Source organism: Branchiostoma belcheri, unplaced genomic scaffold (genome assembly GCF_001625305.1).
Source record: "Branchiostoma belcheri isolate BF01 breed outbred unplaced genomic scaffold, Haploidv18h27 scaffold77, whole genome shotgun sequence".
NCBI classification, from domain to species: Eukaryota; Metazoa; Chordata; class Leptocardii; order Amphioxiformes; family Branchiostomatidae; genus Branchiostoma; species Branchiostoma belcheri.
In genome coordinates, this window is record NW_017804431.1 from 1,110,810 (window position 1) to 1,131,172 (window position 20,363).

The following is a 20,363-nucleotide window of genomic DNA, read 5'->3' on the forward strand; positions in this document are numbered from 1 at the left end:
CGTCTGGCACCCAGGCTAACTGGCAAGCAAAAGATTGTGACAGTCGTTAAGGCACATCTTACTGTAGTCTTTTAAGGAGATTCAATGTCAGCATCAGGAGCAGCTAGCAAGACCTGTCTGACTAAATGATGGCATAAGTTGTTTACAACTTAAGGGGGGCCCGCATGCCCTTTTCCGTAGAGCGTTTTAATTCTTCGTAGATTGTAGAAGGGTCGCTCTAATTCAACGTAGAGCGAAATTGGCGTATTTTGCGTAGAGCGTTTTGGCCATTTTAATTCTACGTAATGCATTGTAGCCACTTGGAATTTATCGTAAAGTGTAATTGAGAGATTTCCGAATTCAGCGTAGAGCGTTGTCGGGACCCCCCCATGCAGGCCCCCATGGGACCAGGAGAAACAGGCTTGGTTTCCCAAGGTAAGTGCCTTTGTCACATGATAAAGCTTAAGGCATGTCTGACATTTGTCTGACTAAATGATGGCATTAGTTATCATGAAAGTCCATCTGTGTTGGTAGTAATCATAGTAAAACATTGAACTTTATTCCAACACAAGGGTTACAGAGCGATCAAATTTTCGACAACCACTGTCGCCTTCATCAGGATAATTAGTGACCACTCACTTCACAACGTGATCTCGTGAGGGTTACAGTTTACAAACACGTGACCTTATTCACACGAGACTTTACTGATATGTGACGTAAGCAATTGATCAAAAGTGCCAGGGAGTTTATATTGTCCACCATCTGAAGGCTGAAGTGCTCTGATATATATTGCCTCCTTAATGTCTCTTGAAAAGTAGTCCTGTTCAGTGTCCAGTATTCTAAATTTGATCACTCTGTAACCCTTGTGTTGGAATAAAGTTCAATGTTTTACTATGATGGCATTAGTTGTTTACAAGTGTGACCAGGAGAAACAGGCTTGGTTTCCTAAGGTTAGTGCCTTTGTCACATGTTAAAGGTACATGCAAGTAGGGTTACTTAGGCCAGGTTAGGGTTTAGGATTAGGTACTTATTAAGGGTTAGAAGGAGCACAGAGATCTCTTCACAACACATACCGCGACACTGATTTCGGCAGGGTGTATGATAAACATTGATAAAAAATTATAAACATTGCTTATTTCATATACAGCTAACAAAACTCATTCATGGTACAGTAATAACTTCAAGATGTAAAATATATATGTTGTCTGTGATATACTTGTAAACTGTGCAAGACTATGCCAGATACCTCTAACTTCTAACCTATAACGGTTTGCTAATTGCCATTGCATGTAGCATAGTCTTGAACTTGAACTTTACTCCACATTATCATACTGCCAGATTACCTCTAACTTTTCTCTTAGCATCAATTTTATGATAAACATCGATAAAAAATGATAAACATTGCATATTTCATATACAGCTAACAAAACTCATTCATGGTACAGTGATAACTCCAAGATAAAGACATTATGTTGTCTATGATGTACTTGTAAACTGTGCAAGGCCACACGACTACTCCACATTATCATACTACCAGATTACCTCTAACTTTTCTAGATCTCACAGCATCAATGTCTAAATCTTCTTCCCCAACTTTGTGGTTTTCTTGTCACTGCATTTGTACTGTAATATTAAACTGGACGCTACTTGAGATCACCACCTTTCAAACTAAGCTACTATATAGCTAGTAGGTAGAAAGTTATTTGCAAGTATTTTTCTTTGTTCCACAGGATTGCGAGGTTATTTTTTTATTACACTTGAATGTATATTTGTATCTGCTCGGTTGTTTTTTTTAGCAGGTAAGGTTATACATTTGGGTAGGTATTGAATTGTCAGTAGTGACGCTAGGAAGAAGAAAACACTATCAGTCATTATTATATTATTATATCAAATGTATAACAAATAAACAAGCCATTGTTTTGCATCAGATTATTCAATTACATTGTGTAATTGTTCATATAGCATGTAATAGGTTGTTTCATACCAGTATAGCAGGTAAGAATAGTTAGATTACATGTATCACCAAGTCTTGATACATGTATTTGTATTGTGTTGAATTGTCACTAGTGAGGCTGTGCCATGACTTGTTCGTACACCCTCCTGGCACGGTCTGTTACCCCACTGGGGACTGGTGGAAACACAGGCAGCCTGTTCCTGTCAGTCTGCTGGGCCATGTTGTAGTGGTGCAGGATTCTGTCCCTGTGGACAGATGGGTCCTGCTGGCCGTACAGGGTAACCAGGTAGTAATGAGCCTCAGGCACCCAGTGATGGTCTGTAGGAGCTGTGTGGATGAAGTGGTGAAACTGCCTGATGGCCTGTGGGTCAGACACACCCATGGAACAGTATGCTGTGAAGAACAGGGTTCGCAGGTGGTCAGATTTGTGCATAAGGGCACTGGCAAAGGCAGATAAGGCTGGGGCTGGTTGTCTGGTGGTCTGAAATATTGTTAAGCCTAAAGCACAGTACATGTAAGCCAGATGTTTGTACATGGGGTCTGTTTCTCCATGCTGTAGAACAACGTCGATCACATGGTTTATGGCCTGCTGTTGACTGTGTCCAAAGGGAAGCTGCAGTGCCTGTATGAGCAGACAGGGGGAGCTGTCAGGGTTAGACCGGAGTTGTGTGGAAGTGAGCTGATTTAACTTGGGTCTGTCCAGGTGCAGCCAGGACTGGTCATACAGGTATGTAGTAACATATTCAGGTGCCACCACCTCCAGCAGTATGACCCCCTCCAGCAGGTGCTCCACCCCCTCCCCCTCCTGGTACCCCCCATTGGTCAGCATGGCCGCCCCCCTCTCCAGGCAGCTGTAGGCCTTAAGTAGTGTCTGTGCAGTTGGTGAGTCCTTGTGCTGCAGTAGCCTGGCTCTCAGCCTCTTCAGTGGGCCCTCCTGTAGCTCAGCCTGCTGTGAAGTAGGTGTGACCTGTGCTGGAGGCTGCTGCTGAAGTCTGGCTCGTTTAGCCTGTGATGGTCCAGCCTCCTCCTCTACATCCTCCCATGATGCAACAGTAGAGACACCTGCTACAGAGGAGACATCCTCAGATATCCCAGAATCCCCTGCTGCTGTGCTGACCTGGGGGGGGGGGCATGCAGATTTAGTTACTCCTAGTACTTCTTTTACCTATATAACACAATACAAAATACAGACACAATTGCAATGATTTTGAACTCAGATATGAGTATGAACTTTTTTCTCCCTGCTAGTGGAAATAAAAGTAAGTAGCCCACCTTGTCAGGTAACTCTGCCAGCCAGCCCAGAACTCTCTCCTCCCCCATCATCCCCATCAGCAGCCCTGCTCCCCCCTCCGGCAGGTTTGGTAGCTCCCACTTCTCCACGCTCACGTCGATGGGCTCCTTATAGCCGACCTTCTCCAGCTCTGTCTGTAGGCAGGCCTTGAGGAAGGGGCCGTTCAGGATGGAGGTGAAGTATTGGTAGCCCAGCTGAGAGTAGAAGTAGACAGGAACCAGGAGGGAGCCTTGCTGCACCTCATCCCCTACCCTTGGGTCGGCTGGCTGGTTGGGGTTGTCGGGGTCCCTCCTCTCAACAGCCCGACGGACAGCCAGCATGGTTAGGGCTCTGTTGGCCAGGTAGAACGCACCTATAGCCAGGCCACGTACCGTCCAAACATCGGTGATTCTCAGCTGTACCTGACCCCAGATCAGCTCAGCCACAGGTTGTGCTGCAGCCTGCCCTGCTTGAGCAACTTGTTCAGCCATTATAAAATAGACTCAATACTACTTGTAGTAACTACGTACTAGTATTACCGGTAGTACAACTGTAAGCTAAGTTGTCTTGTACTGGGACCAAGTAAGATGGCGGCCAGGCACATGAAATGTAACAATTAACGGAATAGTGCTTACATGTACCTTTAGGGGCGTGTAAAGGCCATTCCCACTGTCTGCTGAGGGGGTTACAAAGGTGATGTCTCTACTCACATGTGAATTGTGTTACATAGATATATTCAATGTGGTTTATTGGTTTTATACCAAAAAAAAATTTGTAGAACTATCCAAGGGACATTAAGTTTGCTATTATTATTATTTTACATGTTTATGTAAGCCTTCAATTGTTCTCGATGTTATTTTCTTGCCCAGACCTCATGTTGAAAAGGAAAGTCTTTACAGTCTTGAAGGGTTTAGAACAGAATAATTCTTTCACTTTTCAGACACATTACTTAATACTGTTGAAGCTCAATAGCAGTTGGTTTATGTCATAATGATCTTTTAGAGCTGCCATTGTCTAACACAGTACTAGTGTCAGTCACTTACATTTGTAAGTGGACGAAAAAAGCTCTTCTAGCAACCATAGAATGCCTTAACCCCCTCCTACCAGAAACTATGGCATCTCCCATGTTCTGTTGTCTTCGTGTCTGGCTTGTGATGTCCAAAGTCTACCAGCAATGTTTGGTCTGTACAAAGTACAAGTAGATGAGCCAGACATTTTTTGACTCCTAACTATGAGACTTTATATGTGAGTCGGATGGGTAGTAGTCTGAATTGTGTTGGCAGTGACATTAGTACATGTACATTAAAGCATTGATAAGAGAAGGAAATTGACAATTAAATTTTTTTAATATAAGGCCACACCAATTTAATTTGTTGGTTCTCGGATTCGCCTCTTCATTTTTTTCTAATTTGCAAAAAAAAAAAAAAAAAACTCACTGGTTCTGAATCAACTCAAAAATGCTCATATATTGACCCCAACAGTTGAGGAAATTCCTTTTCTTCCTAGTTGTTACAGTTTTTCCATCTATCAATGCAGTGGTTTGATTAAAAGTTCAAAATTTATACTTTAAATTTTAACCCAGCCTTTTTTGTTGACTTCATGGCTCATATCGTAGCATTTGGGGCTATAATAGGATGCCTAGACCTGTTTTTATTTTTTTTCGCCCTGTCGCTTCATATTTTATCGGAAAAAATTCGAGAACCAACAAATTAAATTGGTGTGGCCTAATGTACAATATAGTCTAAAATCCATAAATAGTTAAAAAGCAGAACTAGTGCATGAGTACACATTGATAAACATGGACAACTCTTCAATGTAAAAACATGTCAGTTAAATGTGCTATAGGCTGAATCCAAAGGGTCAAGGAGTATAATAAGTTTGACTTAAGACCACACCAATTTAATTTCTTGGTTAACGGATTTTTCTAGAAAAATAATGGAGCGGGCGGGCAAAAAAAAAAAAATTACATGCCCACATTTCTTTACACATGAAGGTGCAGTTTGAAAGGCATTATGCTTATTATGGTAGGAAGCCCAAACTTCACAGGTACACTGTAAAAACATGTCGGCTGAATGTACTAAGTAAACTTAGGCAAAATGGTAAAGAAGTTGGGGACTGACATTAATCTCTACCCAGATGTTTGAGTACAATCGATAAATCATCACTAAAAACTAAGACTAAAAATAAGATTTTGATATCTTTTTTTTCAGATCACAGATGACTTCATAGCTGCGTACCAAGCAAACTACGGCGTTGGAGAATCCACACAACAAACAGAACAACAATCAGCATCAACAACACAACAATCACAACAACAACAGAAGAAAGCAAAGAAGGACCTGAAGCCGGGAGAGAAGAGGAAAGCAAATGAACCGGAGTGGTTTGATGTGGACGAAGGGAAAAATACAAACGTTTATGTTTCTGGTCAGTTACTCAAAAGTTTACAATATCTAGGATTTTTTGTGATTTGAGTTAACCTTATTTTGTGTTGCAAATTGCTAATGTCAGGTGTCCAAGACGTGTATTTGTTTTCTTTGACATCTTTTTCTACTTTTAATGATGAATACAAGTTTATTGCAAAGTATTGTTCGAGGGCTATTTGCAAGTCACTGTTAGTAACTATAAAAAACACAAACAATGAAGAACAATGATATGTGAACTACCAGTAGTCCAAATACAGACTCTAAATTCTAACTTGTGGGTTTGAGTCATGGCTTCTTTTTCTGGACCAATGGAAGACAAAAGATCCCACTTAATTGATTTGATCAATTTTTGGTTGATTCATTGTTTTTTAGGTCTTTTCAATACTATTAGACATTTGAAGTAGAGCAACATCTGTATCTGTATAGCTCTCAGTGATACCCCCTCTCAGTGATACCCCAGTAGGGGTGGTTAGAGAGTACTCAAGAAGAAGAAGAAGCTGGTATAACTGCCCTTCACACCATCTCTGCAGGCACGCGACGCGGTGGCAGCTGGCTACATTACAACTTGTTACACGTAACCCTTGAACTTCTAACTCTCTGATGCCACTACTGTACTTGGTGACAGCGAGTTTCACTCTGCGATAGTTCTAGAAAAGAATGAGTCCTTGAACACCTCAATCCTTGGTTGATAACTCTAGTACTTGAAAGCAATTTTTGTTCATCTGATGTTCATGTTTTTGTTGTTTTGCAGGTCTTCCGACAGACATCACTGATGAGGAGTTTCAGGAGATGATGCAGAAGTGTGGGATCATCATGGAGGACACGGAGACAGGACGGCCCAAGTTCAAACTGTACCGGGACCAGGAGGGACAGCTCAAGGGGGACGCCAGGTGCTGCTATCTCAAGGTTGGTTTGTTTGTTTGTTTGTTTGTTGGTGGGACACGGAGACAGGACGGCCCAAGTTCAAGTTATACCGAGACCAGGACGGACAGCTCAAGGGGGACGCCAGGTGCTGCTATCTCAAGGTTTGTTTGTTTGTTTGTTTGTTTGTTTGTTTAGATGGATGGATGGATGGATGGAAGGAAGGATGGATGGATGGATGGATGGATGGATGGATGGATGGATGGATGGATAGATGGATGGATGGAAGGATGGATTGATGGATGGATCGATGGATAGAAGGATGGATGGATGGATGGATAGAAGGAAGGATGGATGGATGGATGGAGGATGGATAGATGGATAGATGGCAAAAGTGTGCAAATAAGTGTAAAGTGCCTTTCCTAAGTGCACAATGTTGGGGCCTGCAAAGGATTTGAATCCAGAACCAGAATGCAGTACTGTGGCCAAGACAACAGTGGTTGGGAACAAGTAACTTCTATGTTTCCCCGTCTGTGTTACAGAAAGAGTCGGTAAACCTGGCCCTGCAGATCCTGGATAACTAAAAGTTACGAGGACACACCACAAGACCACCTTGGAACCTCAGTGTAGTGTGTAATACTGTGACCAGTGGTTGTGAACAAATCTGTATCTGTATAGCCGGTATAACTGCCTTTCGGTGTAACACACTAGCTTCACAGGCACACGGCGTGGTGGCAGCTGGCTACATTACACCGATCGACTTGTTACACCTAACCCTTGAACATCTAAATCTAGACATTGTTTAAAGCTATCAAAGAACTCTGAACAAGACTAATTCTATATTTCTCCGTCTGTGTTACAGAAAGAGTCTGTAGATCTGGCCCTACAGATCCTGGATAACTATGAGTTACGGGGACACACCATTCACGTAGAACCCGCCAAGTTCCAGCTCAAGGGAACGTACAACCCCGCGCTCAAGAAGAAGAAAAAGAAGCAGAAGAAACAGAAAAACATGCAAGAAAGGTAACGTTTTGTTTTTGTACCATAAATCTTTAACTAGACACATCTTGAAATGTTCAGGATTTTATTTTCAGTTTTTGTGGTGACCTTGCCAATGCTTGTAACTGCTACTCTCCAAGCAGAGGTAGATGGGGGAAGATTGTTTGCTTTTTATATATGGCCCATTTTTTGTCGCTAAAAAACGGGCCATATATAAAAAGCAAACGATCTTCCCCCATCTTCAAATGTATGTACCTGTAGCCAACATAAGCAGGTAAGAGAGGTTACTTGTTGTGTCTAAGAAAACCCCAATATCCAGTCTTTTTTGTGCTGTTCTTATCATTTCTGAATCATATTTCCCCAGACTTCTGGACTGGAGACCGGAGAGAAAAGAGCCACTCCGCCCCAAAAACGAGCGAGTGATGATCATCAGGAACATGTTCCACCCCAAGGACTTTGAGGTGGGTGCAGTTCACTCCTTTTTTGCTAGGGGGCAGGGTTGAGCCACAATCTTACCCCCACAAGCTCCTAAACCACCTTATTGAAATCAAGCTGTCTTGAAAGCAGGTGTTAGTTGTGAGTATTTTAGTAATTCAACCAGTGTCTTGATCACTGCACGATTTTTAAGGATCTGATATTCACAGGTCACTAAGCTAGGTCTAGTAGAAACTCATAAAATAGATTTTCGATGCTTGAATCTATGATTGGGGATTTCAAACACTTCTCTGGCCTCACAGTGGATTATGGTTCCTCACTACAATCATGTACTGTCCCTCCATTCAACTTCACAATATAAAGGACAACCACAATCTGTAGGTGTTGAAGTAATCATTGTATTACTGTATATCACCTCTCAGTGTTGACTACGAAAGTTGGGGCAGACATGCAATCAACTGACAATGCTCCCCTAACCTATACATGTATCTTTGACTAATGATTATGTTTGAATCCAATATTATATAATGATCACCTTTGCAAGTAGCCATTTACTACAACTTCATGCCTACGAGGTGATCTATTTCTTAGATATTGAGTTGTCTACTTGAGACATGCAATCTACCTCTGTGACCCACATCTTTGACTTGATGTATATGTTTTAATCTATCACAAGTCTCAATTTACTACAGTACATGTAGATCTAGGTCTTAGCTATGCAATCTGCCTGTACTGCCTACTTGACCTATATTTGTGACTTACGATGTAATTTAATTGCTTCCAACCTGCAGTCCCATACGTAATTCATATTTAAGCACTTTTGTAGAGTGCTTAAGAAAGTAATCGCCAAGGTTGCCAATTACAAATACAAATATTACAAATGTAGGACAGTGCCAACTTCCAAGTGCTCTTCTTTATGTGAGGCTACAAGATGTCAGAAACAATATGTTCAGTCAGTCATATTTTGGGGGGTTTGCTTTATACAACACCCCAAGCTGTATTATGGCACAAATTGAACCTGCAGTTATTGAAAAATAAATCCTACTAATGCAGAAAGTATACCCCAGTTTAACCTAAACACTGATTTTACAGACTTTTGCAATCATTTCAGAAAGTAATTTCAAATAGTTGTAAGGTGACTTGTACAACCTTATGTTGTTTCCCAACCTAATGTGTCACTATAAACTATGGCAGGCTAAAGTTTAGAAATTCAGCAATCAAAACAATACTATAATTGGTCAAAAGCTCTAGGTGAGAGAAATTTGTTGTGTTGGATCAAAAGTTTTAACTTAAAACAAATTATACTATATGCCAAAAAGCAGTTACTCAAGCAACTGGATATGATTTTTGAAAACTTAGTTGCTTGAGTAACTGCTTTTTGGTGTACTGTATTACCTGGATGTCTAACCTTCATCGACGTAAAACAAATACTCTCCTGTAGTATGGACACAAAAACAGTTGTCCAGCATATCTAAATCAAACCCACACCCAAACACCTTTGTCGTCACCCTATCAAGAAATCTCTGAACCCCCCCGGGAGAAATTCATTATAGTTTCTCCCTCTGTTTCCCACAAAGGTGGACAATGGGCACAATTAGCTAATTACCTCATTAAGGCATTAAGACATGACAGGAAGGAGACAGCTCGTTAAGTCTGGTCATTGATGAGGGATTAACGATGGAGCCTTCACTATCTGTCACATCTTTTTGGTCTTCTGACTCTTGATAAAAAGTTATTGAACAATGCTTCGATTGTCTACTTTAGAATAAAGGCAGGGTTTTAGATATGTTTACATCTATTTTCTGCATGTATGATTTTTAATACGAAGCCTGCATTCCTTAAGTTTATTTTGGAAGGTTGTGGGATTAAGAGTGGTGCCTATATGTTATCGGCTTTATCGTTTGGGTATAATTATGATTTCTGCCACCAATTGTTTACTATGACAGGATACTTGATGGACATGACAAAAGTATGTGGACTTTTGTTAGGTCTTCAAGAACTGACACATATAGGAAAATTCAGATAGCATCCAATATCTTTCATTGGTGACTGACTCTACAGAGAATTTATTCAGTTGCTTGGTTTACTTTATATTACATATTGCTCTACTTTGGTATCTAAACTTAATCACCATCTAAACACACAAAAAAGTACAAACAAAAATTAGCCTTTGGATAAATTAAAAGTATTTCATATATCGTTATGCTTTAACTACTGTAACTCTTGAATGCTGGATTGTTTGAATTGGCAGTTGTTTACTTAGTAAAATATTTCTTTTGTTTACTTTGCTAATCAACTGATGACAGATTAGTAATATGAACACCTGTTGACTGGAATGGCAAAAATGACATTAAGATCAGATAGAATTTTTTTTTTAAAGGATAAAAGTTGTAGGGAATGCACAGAGTAGATAACACAAAGGGTGGTAAAATCTTCTCCAATATTTGCCTGCAGATATGTATGTATGGATTTATTTTCACTCCTATTTATGCTTTTGATAGGTCTTCAATCATACAACTGCTGTATCTGTGTTATATTTTGTCTTACCCTTACCTTTCCCCTTATGCCCTTATGGTCTCAATTATCAATAAAAAGTGGCCAGCAGACCAATTTAAGTTTCTCAATAGGTATGAATAAGTAAAGGCTCAAACAAAAGTTTTTCAATTAGGACTTAAAGTTAATCTTAACACTCATTATCAAACACATGATACCACATAACAGGAGCCTACAGATAATTACTCACTATTCTTGCTAAGGTAAGGTGACTACCTGCAGTGCTTCATTCCGACCACTAGGTGTCTCCCCTGCACGCACTGCAAACCACCCTAACCTTCACCCTGTCCAAGATTTACAAGTCGTCCCTAATTTGCTTCCGTCTGTATTTTGACAAAACTAAAAACCGCCTTAATTAACTACTCCCTGCAATACTACATTCCAGCCACAAGGTGTCTCCCCTGCACTACCCAGCCACTATCCTTCACCCTGTCCCAGATTTACAAGTGCCCTTAATTTGCCCACCGCCCCTTCCGTCTGTATTTTGACAAAACTAAGAACTGCCTTCATCACCACTCCCTGCAATACTACATTCCGACCACTAGGTGTCTCCCCTGCACTACTCAGCCACTAACCTTCACCCTGTCCCAGATTTACAAGTCTCCCCTAATTTCCTTCCGTCTGTATTTTGACAAAACTAATCCAGCTCTGACAGAAAGCTTCCTCCCGCGCGGCCTTGCCTGTCGGCCTGGGGCTGTCGGCAGGTGTTGTGAAATGTAATCCCCCGCCTCTGTATCGCCCCATCGCACCGAGGCCCCTGCACAGTTCCTGTGCCAGTCACGCAAGGAAATTCCTGCGCTTGCTTTGGCCCAGTTTTTTAGCTCGTCTGTTTGTTTCTTGTGGTTTCTTTTTATCAAGAAACAATCTTCTTTCCACACAGTAGCAAATCTAGAATTTGTTGCTCTTGTTCTTGTCCTTGCCATCAACTTTTTATAGAATGATTCTTAATTGACTCAACAAAAAGTACAGGGACTTTTATATGGTCTTCTACAATCAAAGAACAAAGCTAAATGCATGTATGAATAATCCTACATGTAAGTACAATATATATGTATGCATCAAACTACAGAATATATGGCTAGACTAATGGTCTCTAGTCTATATGCTGGGTTTGAGTAGGTTTGTGTTCGTCAATGTTCTCTAAAGGCTTTAATTTTCACTTGGTGACTTGAGAATGAGTACTCCATATAACAACACTCACAGAAATTGGCTGTGCTTGTAATAGAAGAATTTGTGAATGACTACCGACCTGTTGGAACACAGTTGTAGTTTAGTATCCACCTTCATACAAAAGTTCTTCAAAATTTAAGAACCATCAAGGACATTATCAGTCTATAGTCTGTAATATAAAGGTGAACAGAGAAATGAGTTTCATATTTTCTAGAGATGCAACACAGACGTAAAGTAAAAAGTTAGGAAAAGTTTACGACAATTAAAAGAATGACTATTTTTTTTCACTCCCTATTAAAAACTGTACATGTGTGTACCAAGGTACAGTCTTTCCCTCAGACTCTGTTTTCACCAGTCCAGCATTATTGAACCAACCAGTACTGGTTAATAGGTGTGGAGTATAAGCAAGCCTCAGTTGTTGTAAGCTAGAGTCTACCCCAGGCACCGCATTTCCCACATTCTCCTGTCATGTAGTTTATTGAAAGGGGTCGAGATTTTGACAAGGTCAACGCGTAAGCATCCTGAATAATGCCTGAAATGGCCGCCTTAATTGTTTGGAATTACGAGTACGATTTTGACGGTCGTCTTCTTACAATTTCTCACAATTCTCACAAAATCTGGACCCCCTTTTTTACGTTTGACAAGAAGGTTATGTTTTCGTTGGCTTTCGTGTGTGTGTTTCTGTGTGTGTGTGTGTGTCTGTGTGTGTGTGCGTGTGTGTGTGCGTGTGTGAGTGTTTGTGTGTGTGTGCGTGTGTGCGTGTGTGTGTAAGTGTACATGTATGTGTGTGTGTAAGTGTGTGTGTGTGTGTGTCTGTGTGTGTGTGTGTGTGTGTGTGTGTGTGTGTGTGTGTGTGAACACGATAACTCAAGAAGGCTAAGACGGATTGACATTATATTTTGTGACAATTTAAGTCAATAAAAAAAAATTAATGAAGACTACAGCAACAAAGAGCATGGAACATACATATCCAGCAAGTGTATTACTACTAATAGTAATACTAGTACCATATACTGAGTGCATACATTAGACAGTATTCATATATGGGGACATTCATTCATTCATAATGATTCATTGTGTGTTTAAATTTGATACCCCTATGATTCAACATCTCTTTGTTCCAACACCACTATTTTAATTTCTAAATGTATTATAGGGTTTAGGTTATGGTTTTCAAAACATACTGTAGGTTGAATTGACAAGAACATAGGGGTGTTATTGTTTATAAGGGGGCCTGCATGGGGGTGCCCCAAGAACGCTCTACAACTACTATACAAAAGTCTGGGATAGATATCAGGTCAGAGAAGAGTGAAAAATCAAGGCAGACAATCTGAGGGACAGAGAACGGATGAGAGGCGAATGATAACATTCCTGTGCTGACTGTTAATGTGGTAATTGGGCTGCTACACAGCATGGAAAAATAGTCAGACAGTTACAAACATAACTATATACTGATTACTGACTCAGAGTTAATATGATTATAAACTATATTCATATGATGACAGTTCCAACATAATATTCCTACTTTTCGAAATAAGGCTTACATGTAGGCTAGAGTTGTTAAAACTTAAGTTGTAGGTTGAATTTTTAGAACATACTGGTGTTACCATGCAAAATGCACAGAAGTCAGAAGCATATAGATCAGCACAACACTATACAAAAGTCTGGGATAGATATCAGGTCAGGGAAGAGTGAAAAATCAGGACAGACAATCTGAGGGACAGAGAACGGATGAGAGGCGAGTGATAACATTCCTGTGCTGACTGTTAATGTGGTAATTTGGCTTCTATACAGCATGGAAAAATGGTCATGCATTTACAAACATAACTATTACTGATTACTGAGTGTATATTATATTAGACAATATTCATATGGTGACATTTCCAGCATTTCTACTTTTCGAAATATATTGAGTTAGGCTAGAGTTGTCAAAATATAAGTTGTAGGTTGAATTTTCAGAACATAAGAGTGTTACCTTGCAAATGGCACAACTCTAATTTACCAGAATTATAAATGATAACACAAATTACTACTGCACAAAAATCTGGGCTAAATATTGGGTCAGAGAGGAGTGAAAAATCAAGACCGACAATCTGAGGGACAGAGAACGGATGAGAGGCGAGTGATAACATTCCTGTGCTGACTGTTAATGTGGTAATTGGGCTGCTACACAGCATGGAAAAATAGTCATGCATTTACAAACATAACTTTATACTGATTACTGAGTACTATATATGATTAGATAGTAGTTCATAATTGGTGACAGTTCTGACGCCCCTACTTTTCGAAATAAGGCTTAGGCTAGAGGTTGAATTTTCAGAACATACGGGTCATACCCTTTGCAAAATGCACAGCTTTAATTTACCAAAATGATCAACAACTACTAGTACTACAAAGTCTGGATCTGGGTTAGATATCAGGTCAGAGAAGAGTGAAAAATCGAGACAGACAATCTGAGGGACAGAGAACGGATGAGAGGCGAGTGATAACATTCCTGTGCTGACTGTTAATGTGGTAATTGGGCTTCTGGCATACCAGAGGTCACAGATAGACATCAGCAGCATTCAGGGCTGCAAAAATAGTGTGATAGACATCAGCACTGTTAAAATAGTGTGAAAATAGACATCCAACACATCCATACATTATAGGAAGTATAATGCAGCAAAGAAACAGTAGCCTGAGTGTCAGCCTTTGTAGCTTATGTCCACTCAAGCTACCAGCCAGAAAGATCATCTGGTAGTAAATCGTTTGGAGTGGACGAAAGCTAAAAAGGATGACACTCAGGCTAAAAAAAACAAGAAGGGCCTGCATGCCCTTTTTCGTAAGGCATAATCAGACCTTTTTAGACTTGGTAATTCTTAGGCAGCCTCCGCAAAAATCAACGTAATTCATAATACGACATTAGCCGGAAATTGTAAAGTCGTAATCAGCTCTGAGACTTAAACGTAATCGGAGGCGAAAATTTTGCGTAATTCGTAATCATTACCCCCCCATGCAGGCCCTCTTCAAGGACAATCCAAACAACAGGAGAGCCTGTGAATGATGACACCGGTGATATCTGGTGTCATCTGGTCGCATTTCTGCGCCGTGTCGTTCTTTGTGCGAGAACTTCCTGCCCCCGGGCATGCTGGGTAATGTCCCTCTTCCTGCCCTGAGGCATTGTGGGAAGTGGCTGTCAGCCAGGCTACTTGGGAATTCACTTAACTTCGCGGCACCTAATAAATTTTGCAGCAAATTAAAAGTTGACAGTATCTTTGGGCTTGCAGCTTGAAACTGTTGAAGCGATAGCAGCAATGAATACCAACTTGAAGACTTGTAGTGGAAAAGTGGCTGCAAATACATGCTGAAAGAAATTTATTATAAGTATCACATTTTTTTACAGCATTTTGTGAAATGAGATTTGCCTAATGCATGGTCAAGAACCACTTATACTGCTCAATTCTAGGCACTGAACTAAGTTTGTGTAACATCTCTTCTCTTTAAGTCCAAAACATCTGAATGCTAGAGACAAGTTCAACTCAATATAGAGTAAGGACTATCCCAAATGAAGAAACGGGGTTTACTAAGGTTGCTCGGGAAAATTACCTACCCCATCATACAGTAACTACGCATGTATGCGTCTTTTGTGCCATCTCTTTTTGTGATTTATTACTGTTTATTTAACTGATTGAGGGTCTTTTGAAGTTTCCTTACTCATCAATTACTCTTTACCAGTTTCCAGACACAAATCACAGGTTTGGTGCTGAGTTTCACATGAAATGTACTAAATGGTATAATCTGTAAATTCCCGGCAGTTTCCATGTTCGTTAATTGGTGTTAATTACCCTGTGCTAAGTCCCTTAACGAGACATCTCCATTCGGTGAGTTCAGAAGTGACAGCTGTTTAAGAGTTGGGTTATCGCAGCAGATGCTCGGCCCGAATGTCTGGGATGCTTTCTTATTGATCTGTTGTTGTTCAGGTATTTGGGCTGTGTGTCTTGCAAGGACACCTAAGACTCCACCAGGCCTTACTACGGGAATACGGATCGCAGAATTCAGCAAAAAGGAGAGTAAAATTGGCCAGGGGAGTCCGACTGTGGGTAACTGTCAAACCAGTCAAACCCCAAGGCGGCCAAACTCTACTGGCAAATATTCTGCTACTATATTAATATGAAGCCAGCGTAGTTAGTCTGGTAGAGACTACATTTATATAGCACATGTCTTTCTCTGTTTGCTCAGGCACAAAGTAGCTGTGAACAGTCTTTAAAATGTTTTTAAGTGATGTAATTATAAGTGTGAAGATATGGAAATAGAAGTATTTTTTTAATTGTTTTAAAAACAAATAAGTTTGCTAAACTAAAGACAGTTGGCTATACATGTATAGGACATTTAAACTTACAGCAAGGAGCTTGTAGACGAAACTTAGGTACGGGTCTGGACCTGTATCTAATCTGTACCTAACATTTGCTTAATAGGTATATATCTCTACATGTGATCATAGCAGGTCTTAGAAGTAAATGCTTGTGCTTGCAGAGTGGCTTTGTTAGGCTGATGCCTGCTGACATACATAAAGCCATGGTTATCAGAACCAGGTGGTTTCTATGAGATTGTGAACGTGAACTTGGTGAGGAGGTGGCCATTCTAGTTTCAGTCCCATAGGTTTTTCCAAACCAGCAGTATTCCTTCCACAGTAAATGACATACGAGGTACAGATTGCACATTTGCCCAGTCTGCTTTTCAAGTGTCGTACTTCCCTGTCCTTGTGGTTAACAACACAATATTAGTGATTTTAACTTCGAGGTGTTTTCCCCACTTACCCACCCCTACTCCCTACTTCAATCGTTACAAGAGTAGCTTCGTAACTGCTTTAATTTCATTCAGCAAGTCTTCGAATATAATGATAATGGATCTTAATTGCATGTTCTTGCCCAGATGGGCTAAATGCACAAGAGGATGTCCAGTATGTAAAACATGAGTATTTCATACTGGTACGCTATATTCTAATGCAAAGTGCTAGGAATCTATACATTACAATAATACTATAAACTACCTATCATCTACTGTTAGTTGCCCCTTCTTCTCTCTTTTTGAAACATTCGGAAACATAATTACTTAGTTTGTCTGCTATACATTCGTACATATAGTTGTGTTTGATTTGACCACTTGATTTGACTTGACTTGTAAAGTTTTCCCAGCTATTACCCTGCTCAATCTGCAGTCCATCAGGGCTCAGACGGGCTTAGTGGGTCTCCAGGCCACACCGCGCGACCCGGGGTCGGTCTACCGGCCTCGGGGTGGGAGATAGCCGGGAGATTAGAGCACAAAGGGCGGCAGGACGCCAGCCGCAAACTTCTTTTGTCTAGAACATGTCTTTTCTGCCTACTTGTCAAAAACTGCCAACCACTAGTCTTAGTATCTGTCAAGAACTGCCAAGCACTATACTAAGTATCTGATACCAGCCCAGAAAAGAACAAGAAACATCATGCCTTCAAATAACTGAGTTAAGTAGTTAGTAAGTATTTAAGTTGTGCATCGAACATGAGGACTGACGGAACTCTGATCCTAGCATTATACCTTATCTGCATTTTTCCAGTTTTTCCACACCTACATTTGTACCTAATTTTTAAAAAGTAATGACTTCATTCATTTGTTTTTTTTTCTGAATATTCGATATTAGGAATTTACATTTAAAATCTTTACTTTAAGTTGTGCCTCATGTTTCTGGATAAGGCTGAGAACGTATTAAATGCCCTTCAAGTGTCTCGCTCATAACCTTTTGTCTCTCACACCTGTGGAAGCAAATTAGAGCTTTAAAATAGGATGAACATGTTGCATACACAATATACACACAAGAAGGGACTCGACCCGAAATTCCTTTCTTCTTCGCACAAAAGAACTGAACACAAAACGGTGTGCATCGAACATGGGGACTGACACAACTCTAATCCTAGCATCTATATATTACCTTATCTGCATTTTTCCAACCACTAAACACATACTTAATTTTCAAAAGTAATGACTGCATTCATTTGGGTTTTTGTGAATATTCGATAAGATTTTACATTTAACTGTGCCCAGGTACTAAGTATTTAAGTTGTGCCTCATGTTTCTGGATAAGGCTGAGAACTTATTGAACGTCTTTCGTAAGTGTCACGCTCATAACCTTTTGTCTCTCACACCTGTGGAAGCAAATTAGAGCTTTAAAATAGGATGAACATGTTGCGTACACAATATACACACAAGAAGGGACTCGACCCAAGATTCCACTCTTCTTCGCACAAAAGAACAGGACACAAAACTGTCTGCATCCTACATGGGGTAAAGTTTCCTATCCAGTCGCACTCCCAAACACGCACACAAAGCTGTATTTGCTGTGTTCCACGCATGTATTCAGCACAGGTGTTGCCTGATAATAAGGATGACACAAAGAGTTTCCTTCTCATGACCTTGTGCAACTCAAGGTCAAAAGGACAGTCAGGTAAACCAAGGTCATTGGATTCATACAAACATGACCTATGAGAGGCTATGGCCTTTGATTCTGTCAGCACTGAGGACCTGGTTGTTAGATGTTCGCAAATAATGTTGGTGAAATAAAGATTGTAATCTCTCAAATCTTTTAAACCTTTTTATGTCTATGTATAGTATGATTGGAACTCGTGTACAGTATTTATAGTTTTGCAGCATTTATTTATTTATTCAAAATTGTGACAACAATACAAGGTGACCACTAGGCAGTGAGTATGCTGACAGCATGCACACCAAATACATACATTACATGTAACATAGAAGCAATAATAAACAAGTTAAAAAGTTAACAAATATAACAGAAACAGTGGGATCTCCAGAAATTATTTTTAATTCAAACCTTCATTTTGTTCTTCTTTGTGTTTTGGATGTTACTTTCAGTCAGATTTGACTAAGAATTTGACTATGAACTCTTACCTTGTGTTTTAGGAGGACCCTCTGGTGCTGAATGAGATCAGTGATGACCTGAAGAGCGAGTGTGAGAAATTTGGCATCGTCAAGAAAGTTCTCATCTTCGACGTGAGTACAACTTTTTTCTGAATCTCTTAAGGATGTTACTGCATGTTGTACAATTGGAAAGGTTCTTAACAACAGTTTAAAAAACTTTTGTCAGGTGAAAATAAGTACCTAGCTTTGGTTAGTGACATCCCTGTACATCCTAGTGTGAGTCAAGTGGATCTAACCTTACAATCCTGTATTCATTTTTTTTTGCATCATGCTTGAAGCCCTCAATGTTATTAGGATTAGCATTTTGAATCAGTTTAAACTGTAATTTCCAACACAAAAATTAGACTTACCCAAATTTTGTGTTGGAAATTATAGTTTAAATTGCTTAACGACTTCTACCAACATAGATGAACTTTCATGATAGGATTAGCATTTATCAAATGAAGAAGTACTAAATCATTACTAAACACATTTGTGTCCCATTGCAGAGGCATCCTGACGGTGTTGCTTCCGTGGCGTTTAAGGAAGCTGAGATGGCGGACGCTGCCCTCGCCGCGCTCAACAACAGGTGGTTCGGAGGTCGCCAGCTCAACGTGGCCTTATGGGATGGGGTCACGGACTACCAGGTGAGGGTCAGAGGGCATGGGTCATGAGTCAATGTAGATTTCAACTAATAAGTCTGAAAAATAAGCTACAGTGTGAATATAGATAGCAAAATACAATTATTTTATTCAGGAAAGTACATGTATTAGTGGCATCAGGTGGCATAATGGTAGAGCGTTCGACTGTGAAACGGTGAGACCCGGGTTCGATCCCAAGTTGTACCCGGGACATGTCTGAACATGCGCCCCGACGTTGTGCCCTTGGGAAAGGCACTTTACACGACTTTCCTCACTCCACCTAGGTGTGAATGGGTACCTAACTTCGGTTGGGGAAAGTCGTACTGAGGTCACCTTGTGGTGCCGAATGGCAGCCGCACAGACCCTTGTGACAGTTTCACTAAAAGTGTGGAGCAAATATGTTATATGTATTATGTGATTATTGATTGATTCTTATGTGATTGAAACCCAATTATAAAAATTCTGCACAATAAAAGGCTGCAATTGCACAGGTAATGTTTGACCACCATTTAGAGGTGACCCTGTGCCCCCCTCCCCCCATTTGACCTTGTGCCCCCCTCCCCACCACAGATCCAGGAAACCGACAGAGAGCGGGAAGAGAGGCTGAAGAAGTGGGAGGAGTTTCTGGACCAGGGGGCCGACATCAAGAAAGGGGAAACCACGGAAACCAAAACGTCAAAAACAACAACAGCAGGCAGCAGCAGTACATCGGGCGAGTCAGATAGAGGGAAGACTGAGGGATGAAAGTGTGAGAGTTTTTTCTCAAAATCAAAGTTTACCAGTGTTTGTAGTTAATGCTGTAGATATCTAAGCCTTTTTTTCCAACACAAAAAATATGCCAAATGGACAGTCATAATGTACAATGTATTCAAAAGAATCTGTGGTAAAAACATTTAGCTTTTATATTACATTGTCATGTACACAAAATATGCCAGGAAAGAAAGTATGCTTCATTTTGTCTGAGGAAGCTGTAGTTTGTATGTTAATGAACATACAATATGTAGAGTCAAACCTATATAAGGCGACCACATCTCTATCATTGCTGAACCTCCCCTACCACTACCCAACCCCCAAGCAATCCCCTTCCTAATCATTACTGAACCTCCCCTTGCCCCCTCCCCCAGGCAGTATCCTCCCTAATCAGTACT

The 20,363-nt window shown here is 40.4% G+C and overlaps 2 protein-coding genes across 2 annotated transcripts; one reads left to right on the top strand and one right to left on the bottom strand.

Moving 5' to 3' along the window:
• Window positions 1-1,958: 1,958 nt before the first annotated feature.
• Window positions 1,959-3,799, bottom strand: LOC109485629. Its single transcript, XM_019789317.1, has 2 exons — window positions 3,206-3,799; window positions 1,959-3,050 (listed from the first exon to the last, which is right to left on the bottom strand). Exons 1-2 carry the CDS (start codon window positions 3,692-3,694, stop codon window positions 2,043-2,045), a joined length of 1,497 nt encoding a protein of 498 aa, XP_019644876.1. The 5' UTR covers window positions 3,695-3,799; the 3' UTR covers window positions 1,959-2,042.
• LOC109485630 (HIV Tat-specific factor 1-like) lies at window positions 3,321-20,087 on the top strand. Its single transcript, XM_019789318.1, has 8 exons — window positions 3,321-3,398; window positions 5,414-5,627; window positions 6,378-6,532; window positions 7,350-7,510; window positions 7,851-7,947; window positions 18,578-18,667; window positions 19,084-19,221; window positions 19,786-20,087. Exons 1-8 carry the CDS (start codon window positions 3,393-3,395, stop codon window positions 19,957-19,959), a joined length of 1,035 nt encoding a protein of 344 aa, XP_019644877.1. The 5' UTR covers window positions 3,321-3,392; the 3' UTR covers window positions 19,960-20,087.
• The last annotated feature ends 276 nt before the right edge of the window (window positions 20,088-20,363 follow it).

Coding starts and splice junctions, on each gene's coding strand:
- LOC109485630 (XM_019789318.1), top strand. Junction 6,533..7,349: donor CCAGGTGCTGCTATCTCAAG/GTTGGTTTGTTT, acceptor TCTGTGTTACAG/AAAGAGTCTGTAGATCTGGC. Junction 7,511..7,850: donor CAGAAAAACATGCAAGAAAG/GTAACGTTTTGT, acceptor ATATTTCCCCAG/ACTTCTGGACTGGAGACCGG.
- LOC109485629 (XM_019789317.1), bottom strand. CDS start 3,694: ATGGCTGAACAAGTTGCTCAAGCAGGGCAGGCTGCAGCACAACCTGTG. Junction 3,051..3,205: donor TGGCAGAGTTACCTGACAAG/GTGGGCTACTTA, acceptor CCCCCCCCCCAG/GTCAGCACAGCAGCAGGGGA.